General features: G+C 39.3%; 1 protein-coding gene across 4 annotated transcripts in view; it reads left to right on the forward strand.

Annotated features, from left to right (window-relative positions):
- Positions 1–10937, forward strand: part of fign (fidgetin) — a 75574-nt gene extending 64637 nt beyond the window's left edge. For 3 of the 4 annotated variants that reach the window (XM_061842346.1, XM_061842347.1, XM_061842348.1), the window contains exon 4: positions 3430–10936. In XM_061842346.1, the coding sequence (XP_061698330.1) occupies positions 3430–5678 (2249 nt within the window). In that variant the 3' untranslated portion in view covers positions 5679–10936. Of the gene's footprint in view, positions 1–3429 lie in introns of all 4 variants that reach the window. The other variant, XM_061842349.1, reaches the window with a different exon arrangement.
- The last annotated feature ends 3635 nt before the right edge of the window (positions 10938–14572 follow it).

Consider the following 14572-nt stretch of genomic DNA (forward strand, 5'->3'; position numbering starts at 1 on the left):
ACACGTACTGTCTATATTTGCTATCCGTAGTCTTCTATGAAAAAGAAGTCATGGCATTGTCTTTAAAATTGTAGACTTGATGAATAACAGGAAATTACTTAATTAAGTCATTTCACCCATGGCGCCCGGACATTAAATCTACCTTCAATTCATTCAATATAAAATCTAATCTTGCTCCACAAATCAAAATCCTTTGTGTTGTGCTTGTGTCCTACATGGAGAGTGTCAGCGGCGTGATGGCTGCAGGTAATCATCTTGGATGGTTCATTACGTGAAAAACTGGATGCTCATGGAGGACAAGTACACTTTGCAAGTAGCCCCTCTTTGATTGCCTTAAGTGGCATACTGTTCAGCGGCCATTAACAATAACAGAGGAATCGCACTCAATAAGCGCCCGTGCAATTTTGCTATTGACGAAATGTGGCTTGAGTGTTAATGAACGATTTCGACCAAGTCCGTTGCTGATACTCTCGGTTCACCGAGTGTCGCGCGCCACGGGCCGCATTCCACCTAATCTGTGGGAGAAGATTTGAGCACATCAGAAATAATACAATAATTGCTTTGACGTGTTCTAGTGTTGGCAGGAGTTAACGCTGTGACAACCTGTGTTGAGATAAACACTCAAAAGCTGTCAAGACAGCTGAGAGCATAATATTTACAGCAATGCAGACGTATGGTGTTGGTTCCATTGAGACGTACAGAATTGGCCGCGTACATGCTGACTAATTTACTTTGAGTGGATGATGGCAGAAATGGTAAAAACTGGAGGGCTTCGTACTCAACAATACTTTGCGATGAAATTACTTGTTTCTGATATTTGAAATAATCGTAACTTGAGATAGAAGAACGTAATAGAACATTTTAGTTATATTTCCAACGGACTTTGACTTTAGGGACATAAACATCTCTTATTTTACGAAGTATGTCAAATATCAAAAGCCATAACCAGAATGAATTTTTTGAAGAACATAACATTTTGTTGCAAACCAGATCATTTTCAGTTCGGGTGCAACAATCAATCAATTATAAAATTACCCATCCATCCATTATCTGAGCTGCTTATCCTCAGGAAGGTCGTGGGAGTATCCCAGATGTCAATGGGAAGGAGGCGGGGTCCACCTTGAACTGGTTGCCAGCCAATCGCAGGCCACATACACACATCAGTCGCATTCACACCTAAGGGCAGTTTAGAGTGTCTAATTAATGCATGTTTTTGGGGTGTGGGAGGAAACTGGAGCGCCTGGAGAAAAGCCATGCAGGCACAGGGTGAACATGCAACCTCTAAGCAGGCGGGGCCGGGATTTCAACCCCGGTCCACAGAACTGTGAGGCCAAAACTTTACGGCTGCTCCACCGTGCCACTTGGTTTAACTTCAAATTGTCCAAATGCTCAGATTTTAACATCTCATATATTCAAATATTCTCATTCTACATGAAATTGAGGTATTATCTTTGTCTTGAATCCAAATAAGAGATTTGCAAACATTCTCATTAATCAGTAGGCTAGAAGTTTGAAAGAAAAGTTGGCTAGTACATAATTCCCACACGTGTCACTCAATAAATAATTCCAAATAAGAAACAGTTTCTAAACAGTAGTCAGGAAAAAAAAAGATTTTGTAATGAACATTAATCCAAAATCATTTTGAATCTGTTTTCAATTAATGGATGGAATAATTGAGAGAGTGATATTGAAAGTATTCAATGATAACCTCCCTGATACTATTTTCTTTTTGTTTGTGAGATTTCCCAATTAATGAACTTGAATATCTTTCTGGAAGTTTCTTAAACTGATTTTGTTGATTTATACTGTGTTATAGTTCACTTGGAATTTTTTTTTTTTTTGCTTATGGTATTTTTTAACCATAAATTTTTTTTTTTTACTTCAAATAAAATGTTTTATCTCAATCGCCAAAACTACCCTTTTTTTATTAGAGCGATTTACATCACCCACATTTACAAGACAATTTACATCAACCACATTTGTTTCTATATTCTTTTGTATTCTATATGTATTTGAACATTTGTCCTCCTCAGTAGCTTGTGCTTGTTTTTGTCTGCCAGGTTTTTTTTTTTTTTTTGCCTTGGGCTTTTCCCCCTTCATCATTAGCTTGGATGGTTGACAAGCATGTAAGGCGTAGCGTGGATCTCTTTGACTAAAACCTTGTAAATTAACACAATTAGTGCAGCGTAATCCTGCTAATTAGCTCCTGGTGTGGTGGGTGGGCCAATGATGGCGATGGAGTCAGACGGGGAAGGGAATCATCCGTTATTCTTTCCAGACAATAACTGCGCTTGTCATCCGCCTCAAGCTGCAGCTGCCCGGTGCTTCTTAAATCGCGTGAAGGGACACGCTGCAAATACTGCAATACTGGAATTCAGCACTGCAATACCTGCCGGGTCAAGGCGCAGTAATTGCATTTGGAAATAAAACATTTGCTTGGATACGTCCTCCACATGATATGTGAGGCTATTTTGAGCAGCGGCCTATTAACTATTCTTTGAGGGTGTAAATCATCAGATAATACCCCCTCCGTACGCACACACACACACACACATAAAATAAAAAATTACCACATGCATGAAAACATTTATTTGCGCATTGACGTCGGGGTTTAACTTGATCCTTGATGTCATTCACATCTCAAGGCTGAATAGGCCGAGAGACGCTCGCAGTCAAGCATGTGTTTTTTTTTTTCCCCCCCTTTCTCGCTCTGGATGGGAAGCAGTGGGCAGACTTGATGTGGATGTAATTCCTGCTGGGCTGAGGGGTTTGTGTGATGAAAGCAACGGAGCGCTGCCAAGGAAGATTGCTTTGCTGCGCTCCTCCAAGCAGATTTGAAACTGTCTCAGAATGCTTCAGATGAGAGTTGGATTATGGACTGACCCGCAATGTCCGTCTGTGTCATTCTGCACCGTGTTGGGTGGATTACAGCACAGCGTTGTGTCGCACATCCTCATCAATGCATGTTGCATTACTGCTGTGTTGTTTGTTGGCCGCATGGGACACGTGTGAATGCCGTGCTGCCAGTATTTAACCCTTTAGTGGGCAAGGAACCATATTTGTAACTTCAATTGGGCAGTGAAAGTCTTTTATTTCTCCTTGCAGATTGCACATTGAAAAACGTATCATTCCAGTTGCTATTCATTAAAAAACTCTCAATTTGTTATTATTAATCTTTAAATTAAAAAAAGAAACAAGAGCATAAGAACAAGTAAGAATTGAAAATTTACAAATTGTATATTTCAGTACATGCCCTCTAACGTGTTAAAACGTGTTACAAGAACACACTGGCTTGAGCATACAGTAGATGGATTTTTGGAAAATTTCCAAGTTGTGTAGATTCAAAAGTACACGATTCTTTTCACAGCTGATAAGTTATAATAGTGAATGCTTATTGTGACATGTGTTTCCCTTATGCATGACACCCAGGTCTAAAGATGCAGTGGACCCCAGAGCACACACAATGGGCAGAACAACACTTTGACATCTCATCCACTACCCGCTCTCCGGCGCACAAAGTAGAGGCCTACCGGGGACACTTACAGCGAACGTACCAGTATGCGTGGGCAAACGATGATATCTCCGCTCTGACTGCCTCCAACCTGCTTAAGAAGTATGCAGAGAAGTACTCCGGGATCCTCGAAGGCCCAAATGAAAGAGCCCTTCTCTGTTCCTACTCAGAAGGCACTACTGGACTCTTGAATGGACGAAAGTCGGAGAATGAGCCCTGGCAGGAGGGGATTTACCCGATGAACTGTGCTCCAGATGTTATATCTGTTAGCAAAGCTGGAATGACAGCTGCCCTACCCCCTACAGATGCGTCAGCTAGCATAGGCAGCTCCCCGGGGGTGGCGAGCAGCTTGTCTGAGCCGAGCTATTCCAGCAGTAACTGCGGGAGCCACACGGCCACGACTCTCCACTCGAGCCTTTCCTCTCAGGAATACAGTGCCGGCTACAACGGCCCCTACCTGCATTCTAGCTACAGTGGCCAGACAACCCCAGCCCTCCCTTCTCCACATCCCTCTCCTTTGCACAGCGCCGGGCTCTTACAGCCCCCGCCGCCGCCGCCTCCTCCCCCCACCTTAGTACCGAGCTACAATGGCGCGTCTCCAAATCTTTCCAACTACAATTATCCGCCAACAGGGTATCCCTCTCAAACGGCTGTCGCCCCCGGTTATAGCCCCGGGGGAGTGCCCCCTCCTTCTGCTTATCTGCCGTCCGGCATTGCGGCGCCCACTCCGATCCCTTCCTCCACTCTGCCCGGCTACACCTACCAGTCCCACAATCATACACCGATTGCCCCGGCACCTCTGAATGGTAGCACATCCAACTCGTTAAAACGAAAGGCTTTCTACATGAGTGGACATGGAGAAGTGGACTCCAGCTATGGTGACTTCAACTACAACCAACAGCGCTCTTCTCAGAGTCCCATGTACAGACTAGCGGACAGCAGTGTTTCAGATTCCAACAGGGGCAATGGCTTTGAGAGAAATGCTGAGGCCTCCGCTTTGGCATTCAAGACAACCAAACAGACAATATCTTCCGATCAGCCAAGAAAATTTAGTATACACCCTAGCGGGGCTCTGACTCCCCCGTCCTTCGGATCGACTAAAAGCTCCGTGGATGACCTCCGAGCTGGTGAGCCCTACAGCAAGTTTGGATCCCCAATATTGAGCGAACAAAGCGAAGAACACAGACAGCACCTGCCTCACTCCCTAACGGGGCCCGATGTCGGTACGCCTACCTCGTCCATCCTTTCTGCCGAGGAACAACTGAAGAACAGCGATCCCAACTTGGTGGACATGGTGACGTCAGAAATCCTTCAGCAGTGCCCTCAGGTTGATTGGAGCGACATCGCCGGACTCGATATGGCAAAAGCAGCCATCAAGGAGGAGATACTGTGGCCCATTTTAAGGCCGGATATGTTCAATGGACTTCACGCATTACCTCGCAATCTTCTTTTATTTGGACCTCAGGGAACGGGCAGAACACTGCTGGCTCGCTGTATGGCCAACCAGCTGGGGGCCGCCTTCTTGAGACTTAGCAGCTCTACACTGGTGACCAAATGGTTGGTGGAGGGAGACAAAGTCATTCAGGCTTCTTTCCTGCTGGCTCGGTGTCGCCAACCAGCGGTGGTGTTCATCAGCGAGGTGGAGCTCCTCCTGTCGGCCCAGCTAAGCGAGGACAGCCCAGTGAGTCGCCTGAAAGCTGAACTCCTCATGCAGCTCGACAGTATTTTGTCCTCAGCTGAGGACCACGTTCTTGTGGTCTGCTCCACCAGTAAACCCGAAGAGATCCCGGAGTCCCTAAGGAGGTACTTTACCAAGCGATTGCTCATTCCCTTACCTGACGGGACAGCACGACACCAGATAATCAGCCAAGTGCTCTCACAACACAACTACTGTCTTAGTGACAAAGAGATGTCATTACTGGTTCAGAGGACAGAAGCTTTTTCAGGACTGGACGTGGTTCAGCTTTGTCAAGAGGCCGTGGTGGGCACTCTCCACGGCGTTCCCGGTTCCGACCTGTCGAGTATCCACCCAAGACAAATGAGACCAGTGGCTTTTCAAGACTTCGACAATGTGTTTTGTAAATTCCAGCCAAGCATATCACAAAAAGAACTTGACACATACACTGAATGGAATAAAATGTTTGGTTGCAGTCAAGGAAATCAATGAGATGCTTCTATCATGATTTCTCAAAAGAGTTTTTTTTTTTTTTTTTTGGGGGGGGGGTGGGCGTTATCATCCACTGGGCTGGAAGAATCACCACATGAAAGCTCTTGATATAGTCAAGGGTTTGGCATTGAGTGCTTTAGATGTAAATTGAGCAACCCATAATTTGATAAATTGGTACATGGCTGGAGTTACTTGTTCACGAAAAGACTTGTAAAGGATACCCACTCCCCACTTCTTGTTTTTGTATATAAATACATATATATGACTAAACTACGATACTGCTGATTTTGAGATTTAGTTGCTATCAAGTGCCTGAGGTGGTGCTGTTTAAATTTTCATTTTTTGCCTCAAAATCTTCATTGGTGACATGTGCTAATAGTGCGATTAAAAACAAAAGCTTTAAAATGAAAAAAAAAATGCTTTCTATTTTCCATTAGAACAGCTGTGTCTGTTGTGTGCTCTTTGTGAACAGTTATTTTGAGCTAAATTAAATTTTATGGGCATAATTTCCGCTTCATCTTCTGGCATATTTTTACTGTATGTGTAAATGATTTAATTATGGGGAACAACAAAAACATTTACATACACATACTTTGCCTACTCATTTGGTCCAGTAAGAGTCAAGCAAGTTGGTATTTTTTCGCTCTTCCACTGTAGATACAACATAGAGTGAATATTATTTTTCAATGTGGCTTCACTTTAACCAATAAATTACTATGTAATCGTTGTTAGTTGTAATTCAGTGTTTGACCTACATGTAAAATTAGACCATCCGATGTTTTCTTTTAATTTTGAAAACTCAGGAAAAGTGATTAAGGTAGAGTCATCAAATACAGTTGAGCCCAATATTATTCACACCTTTTCTGCTTCCTCTTCCTCCCTAAGTGTAAAATGATCCCAGACCTTGAAAAACCTTCCTCCTGGCTCACCGCCATCATTTGTTTGTAAATGGAGTGGTACGTGCAAGTGCAGTAAAACTTGTCTGTGTGAGAAAATGATGACTGCCGGGCTCCGAGGCAGAGATTCGGCTTTGAGTAAATCAAGTTGTAGGAGTTATTTGATGCATCATTTCAGCTCTGGACTAAAGTGGCAACTATGCGAAAATATTAAAAACAAAAAAAGAGTTTGTTTTGCGATATTAAGTTATATATCAACATCCAGAGAAAAATCAATCACAGGATTCTTCACAATGCTGCAAAAGCTTGCGTTTCCTCAAAAGCGTGTTGATCAGATCACTGGTATGGTTCATTTATAAACTAAAATAATGAAATCCTAATTTCTGACGCAGATTCTTCGTCTTGTGTAATTTCCAGACAAACAAAACCTGGTCAGGAGTTTAACACCACATTTTGCAAGGGTACGAACCATTTTGGGCTTAGTTGAACATTTCTAACACGACACCCCACAAGAAGACTTACATCTGAAATTGTATCAAGCGACCACAAATGGCTGTAATACCTCAGCAAGTGAGAAATGAGATGGTTTCTAGAATGAATGTATATATTTAATTTTGATTTATTTCCAAGACAAATAGTAATCTGCTTTGTGGCGTTTCCTTGAAATGGAACATTGTATTATGATTAGAGATTTGCCTTTGAAGAGAATGGTACCGTTATTTATCTCGAATTGTTGCCTCCGGCTGATTTCCGTAGTTATTTTCAAGGCGCTATCACGTAGAAAATCATGCACCATGATTCTGGTCTTTGAGTTGCGTCGTTTGGAGGCTCAGCTGTACGTCTCACCACGAGAGCCGTGTAGAATTTGAAAAAGGGGCAGACAAACATCTCGGGGTTGAGCGAGAAAAAATGCCCGGAGCAATTTCATTCCATCCTGCTGCTGTTTTATCATTAATGAAACCGAAGGATTATGTATCTCCTAAGTTGCTTTTCTACCTCAGTTTGTTAGTTATCTATGAAAGACAAATGTATGACAGCAGCTAATGTTAAAAAAAAAATCTTTTTTTTTTAACTTTTATTTTTTAGTGAGTGCAAAATTCAATGAATATAAAAAAGTCTACACACCCCTGTTGCAATGTCACCTTTTTGTAAAATAAGAAAACGAGACCAGGATGAATCATCTGAAAACTTTTGGGAGCATTAGTGTGGCCTATAACTTGGAAAGCTCAACTCATTTGTTTTAATATTTCAAGACGACTGTAAAAATAAACTCAGATGATTGTTTGCAAGACTGTGCACGCCCTCCTAAAACTGTGGATGTTCCTGTTTAAAGAATTCTCCCATCACATTCAATTCTTGTAAAATAGGAGTCAGCACTTGACTGCCACCATTTAAAGTGATTTTGATTAACCCCAAATCAATCTCAGATGTTCTAGTAGGCTGTTACGGACATTTCTTTTTAGTTATTGACTTTTTAATTGTTTGTACAGGTCATATGCATCATTAACGGTGGAAACATTTTGCAGTGATTTATCTTAGTCTAATTTTTTATATTGCAAAAAAAAATACCGTTTGAGCATAGGTGTGAAGACTTTTTATATCCACTTTATATGAGCTTTCCAATTTCATTCCAAATGATTCTATAAAAGGGGAATACCAGTGATCATGTTTGCCCCAATGTATCATCACTTATCCCAACGATATCACACAATGTAGATCGGGTTCCGAATTTAACAGCTTGGTTACTTTGAAAGAAACAAACGGAGAAAAAAAGCTGAATGTTTATGGAAGACACGCTGTGACACTGTCTCAGTCTATAAATGTAACATCCATGAGTTGAGTGGCACTCCTTTGACTTGAGGGCGAGTGGCAAGATGTGACAAAGTCTTATTTTTAGACGTTTATTTATACCTGTTTGTTGTTATTAAGCGGTACATAATCCAAACAACGTTTTTGGCGATGAAAGAAAGCGCGCGTCTGACAAGTGAGTTTGGCACATTTGAATGTATGATGTCCTCTGGCCCGAGACAACACGAAATACTCGCACAGTGATTAAAAAAAAAAAAGGCACTGAAGTAGATAGCACTGTCGTTCTGTTGCACTAAACTTGGTTTCAAAGAGGTCCTGTTGTGTTTTTTCTTTCTTTTTACGATTAGCAGATGATTATCAATATATAGCTCCACTAACGTCGCGTCATTGTGCATTAATGAGATTCCACCCAAGAATTTGGTTTGATGGAGGCTGTCAGAAAAAAATTTAGTTCGTTGTGTACAATTGAATTCAGTCCTAGAGAGGTTTTTTATAGGACTTGTATTTAATTTCCTTGCATGTGTGGCCTCAGAACCACACGAGAAGCTACAAAGCTCGTGATACCGATGTGTAGTTTTACTGTGCATTCTGTTCTTAAAATACGTTTTCATGAAGTACACACAATAATCCAGAATGCATTTCTTTTCCGTGCCCTTTGAGATCAACTTGGGCATCATCATGGGCATTTCTCATTATTATAAATAATTTTTATATATTTTTTGTGTTCACTTAAGTAGAATGTATATTAGTGTGTGTATCACTGCAATTTCTTCATGATTGATATTTGAAGAGGAATCCACCATCTTTCCAAAGCTGATTGTGTGTTTATTTGCATAATGTTAAAATATATTTAAAAATAATCATAAACAGACTAAAAATCATGAATATAAAATTTGTCTTACTACTACTGCTGCATAGTGTAGTAACTGCTAAGGATTGTTGGGGCTGCATTGGAAAGAAAAGAAGTTTGAATACCTAAAGCGGGACCATTAGCAAAAATGGTAACGTTGCAAGAAGTCACAATTGGCTCTTTTGTGACATGTTTCAGTTGAAAACCTCCTCAGCTGTCGTCATCCTAACACAGGCATACTGCATGTTCACACTTGTAATATTTTGACTTTTTCTTCCTTATTCGCATGTATTTTTTTTTGTCTTTTCAATGCGACTCATTCTACTTTGCAGAAAACTAGTAATTGGGATCACTCACTAGTTGAGGAAAAAAAACATGAAGAAAAAAGTACAATGTTATGAATAATTGCACTTTTCTTGAATGAGGCCAAAGTAAAATAGCTTTCTTTTGACAATGTTAGAGCTCAAAACAGCTATGGTACATGTACATGATATTTTGAAATTGACACCTTTATTTTATTTACACTCTCATCTGGCAATGTTTAGTATTGTGGCACAGTATATTTTAACAGACTTTGCCTTTTTTTTAAAATTGAACATATACAGTTAAATCTTTTTCCTAGCAAGGTTAACAAATCTGTAGTCTTGGCTGGCAATTTTAATGTATTATTGCAAGCTTGTATTTGACAAGTAGGAGACAAGAAGCCCTAAGTGCCATTAGAAAGCACAGAATTCATGTGTTTTCTCAAAAATAAGGTTCAAGAACATACAGCGTGATGTACGCATAAAAGGAGAATATCTAAAAAAAAATGTTTTTTGAAAAAGGCAAATAATTTCTAAGTATGGCACAAGGCTAAGGAGTTGCATTAGTGTGGGTTTGATTGTTATCACATCTCAAATTAGGACAGTCACATATTTATTCAAACGGGATGGGTGTGTTTCACCTGCTGTCAATGTTAGAATTATAATTTGTCATTCATTATTAAGGGTGACACGCCGAGAAGGGCCCGTGGTGACCGGCGATACTTGAGCAGAATCTTTGATAAGCACATCAATCCTCACGGGTGTTGCTTTTTCTTTTTGTTTGTTTGTCTTTTTTGCTCATTGAATACTTTTGCTTCCGTCCTTTAAGGTATGTCATTCGAGCCGGTAATCTTTCTTTATATGCATTTCTACCTCATATCACTGCATAACGTAGATGTAGTTTGTATGTCTTTTTTATTATTCTGATTATTGTCATGCATTTGTGGAATTAAAAAAAAAGATGGAAAGTCAGCAACATAAAAAAAAAGAATAAAAAATGTGCCCTTGGAACTGAACAGTCTACCTCGTAAAGACTGTCTTTATTTACACTGGCTACTGCAAATCACAGAAGGGGGGGGGGTAAAGAAAGTATAATTGGATTCATTCCCCACGAAAAAGTGTTATGGACTACAAGATGTGAGTTTCCCCCCCACCCAAGAAAAATCCAATCCAATGTGAACTATTGTTATGTCAGTGTATATGGATGTGCCAATTTCCAAGTGTACAGGGTGGGTACACATTTGGACTGTTCTTATCTATGTACAGACGATGAACTTGCACATAGCTGTACCTATTGTACATTTGCTTACAGCCTACAGCATACGGTACATAAAAAGCACCACATACATGTTTATACGTGTGTATGTATTGCCATAGTAAAGTGACTTTAAATGTATTTTAATTTTATTGAGGCTTTTGAAATACGAAATAAAAATGTCTCATTTTTTCCTGAACATCTGATGATTTTTTTAATTTTCTTGTATGATTAAAAGAAAGAGTTGACTTTGCATTTTCACATGTAGTGGACAAGTCTCCAAAAAGCAGCTTCAAGATCTTTTAACTGGCTTCAGTTAGCATCATTTAGCTTAATGCTAACACCCAATCCACAACATCATAGAGAGTTAAAAAAATGTAGAGATACTCACTGCATTATTACCCTTGAAGAAATTGATATTTTATCACAATACTCACAGCCATATATAAATATATTTTTATCATCTGCGTGAAGCAACATTACTGCAGTGTATAATTGTTGCCTGAATTACTTCCAGTAGTTGTGAAAGTTGTCTAAATTTTTCTTCATGTCAGCATTATATTGCCCCCTGAAGGCAAGTCCCTTACACACACACAAACACCAGGAGTCACTAAGATTGAATCATGATTCATTCATTGTTTGATTTTTAAATTCCATTTAAATATGATATTATTTTTTATTGAATTGAACATTATGGAATGCTATTTTCATAATTTAAAAAAAATTGCAATTGGTAGGTTCATATTTGGGGGGATGTATGGAATGGATTCATGACATTTCCATTCATTTCAATCGTAAAACATGATTTATGGTACTATTGTTTTGATTTTAAGCATGAAATGAATTTAATTCTTGTCTAAAAGAACCACAGTCTTTATTTTGTGATCAAATAACCCACATGGTGGAACTTTCTGAATCTAAAAATAAGAATGCTATCTAATGTCATAAAGTATACATCTTGCTCATTATTGTTAGTTTGAATAGCACTCAATAAAGTATGGGTATGGAGTAAATGCAGCTAATTTAGAAGACTAATTGCAATTTTATACTTTAACCACCATAACCACATCGTCCATAAATGTTGTTTAAAGCCACTTAATAGATTTCCCAATTAAGCTTTTATGGCTTTATCCTTTCAATGAAAAACACTGTCAGTAAGGCCTGAAAGAGGCGAGTCAATAATGATATTTCAGTCCAAGACATAAAAATGTTGTGCCTCTTTAAATGTTATGTCATGTTAATTAAGACAATAATGAGTTGTGGTTTTATGTGTTAACTGATCTCATTCACAATGCAACAGGGTGGCATTTATACTGAACAAAGAGGAAAATATCCGAGTAAATATTTTATGCAAGCAAAAAAACAGCCTAAAAACTACCTTCATCTAACGGGGGTCACCAGAGAAATTTGTTATAATCTTGCAAAAATAAAAAGTGTAAATAATTTATTTCAATAGAGACAACTTATAGCTTTTCTTAACAATGCCCCCCCCCTCCCAACAAAGCATCTCTAAAATTTTTGGGAGGGTATTGACAGGGTTTTTTTCTTTTTGAGCTAGATTTGATTTCTGTGAGCCCCCTCCTCCCACGATAAAAAAGTAACATAGTCGCAGTAGTTGTAGTAAAGTAAGTAACTTAAAAATGTTCCTGAGATTTAAAAAAATAAAAATATTTTCCTTACGATACGATAACAAAAGCGAAAACCATTATGATATTGAAATTATTGTTTTCTCATGAAAAGCTCCACTAATATTAAGTATTTAACATTTTTAGCTCAAAAGAACATTTGTAAGGGAAAGAGTAATTGAAGTGAGGTCTCAGTCATGCCCCATTGATTTTTATTGTTTTAACATTTTTAATTTCGGATAAATGTTTGAAATACAGTGGATCTTATGGAGTTGTAAAAAAAAAAAGAGTTCAACCCACATGTTCAGTAAAAAATATGTTGGACTGGCATCATGCATAGCCTTTCACCAGTGATCATAAATGATACACCCCACAAGTTTCTTTTGGCATTTTTAGTTTTGTGACCTCACCACAGAAAGGTATCACAAAAGTTTTATGCTGACCTTCAAACCGAAACTGAATTTGTTATGACTTGGGAAAGTGGTCCACGCCTTTTTCCTGGCTGCTCAGTACAACGTGGCTTCCTGGACAATGAGCTAATCTCGAGAAGAAAAAAAAATGAAGATGCTCACCTGTGGCACCTCTGCATCTGTTGAAAATAAAAAGGTAAGTACAACATTTCTTGCGTTTTAATATATTAATATAATATATATATATATATATATATATATATATATATATATTATATATATATATATATATATATATATAATTGTTTTGTTTTTATTTCTGTATGACAGTTAAAGATTGTTACAATGCTGATTTAAGCATTGGCTTCATAGTGGTTGTTTTACGATGAGGATTTGCTTAACCTTTTAGTGCCTGTTCTCACTCTCGCTCAAACACTTTACACAAATTAGAGGAAAAGTCTGCTTATTTGACACCACCAGTTTATTTCATGTAGATCTGACACATGAAACAAAAAGAGAACTCAACGTATATTCAAACACCAAAATGTTCAACTAAACCATAAAAATTCATTGAATAAAGCTAGGTAGCCTGATGCTAACATGTAATGGTTACGCCATCAATGGGCTAAGGGTTATCGTATATGTTACAGTTCAACTAAAAATTGTGAATTTTAGAAGATTACATTTTTTCCTGGTCTGGATTAAATCCTTAAAATCCTTCTTGAGGATGATGATCTAAATCATCTCAGTGCTGTTACTGAAATTGATAAAAAGGCCAATTAATCTAGTTAAACCATTGCCGCCACTTCCACACTCACATCTTCGTGATGTCACTCGTGTCACTCTCCAGTGCAGGCTCGTGACTGTGACAGCTGGCCTGCTACTAGTGGCGAGTGCATCTGACTCTTGGTGTTGTCGCTGTCAGTTAAGCACATTTGGTGTCACTGTGAAAAAGGTTGAAATCTTTGGTCGTTCCGCATGGTCAGAAGATGGAACAGTCCATTGCATGAGAAGGGGCAGGGGGGCATTGAAAATAATACATGTCAATTTATGCGAAAACATTAATAATTGCTTTAAGCAGATGAAAAATAGGCTGGTTAGGGGGGGGATACTCTTACTTTCGATTACACTGCATCTCACCAGTAGACCCCAACACTGCATGTTATTGCTACTACACTGAGGGGTGTGGACAAATACCGTGGAATGGTCTCGACATCAGACTTATGTTATTCGTAATATGTTTTCAGAATGCCATCTGCACAACAAGAACAAAATACAAGTGAATGTGGGAATTCAACTGTCGTTCATTGACTCCAATTGCTTTCATCGAGTGCATCCCCGCGCGTATCTCCTCATCCAGACAGTACACATGCTTCTCTTGAAAGGCTAGCGGCGAACGTGCCCTTTAAACACGAGCTATTGGACTTGAAAAGCGAATCAGTGGCGATAAGAGAAAAGTAAAGTTGAGTCAAACAAATTACACTCCAGTTATTAGTGGCTATTTTGTAAATATCAAAGATCCGCGCGCCACAGCGCTCTATGCTTCATTTGCATTCTGATGAAACTGGAGTGGATGCGCGTGAACTCGGAGGTTATCTGGCGAGCTGCAGCGCCGAGCAGCCAAATCAGACAGCTTCGCAAACCGCATGGCTCAAGAGGATGAGCCACAGACCTCTCTCAAATCACTTCCTTCGTAACAATTAAAATATGCAAAGTGATAATTTTCCTTAAGTAGCCTTAAATGTGC

The sequence above is a fragment of the Syngnathoides biaculeatus genome, chromosome 14 (genome assembly GCF_019802595.1).
Source record: "Syngnathoides biaculeatus isolate LvHL_M chromosome 14, ASM1980259v1, whole genome shotgun sequence".
NCBI classification, from domain to species: Eukaryota; Metazoa; Chordata; class Actinopteri; order Syngnathiformes; family Syngnathidae; genus Syngnathoides; species Syngnathoides biaculeatus.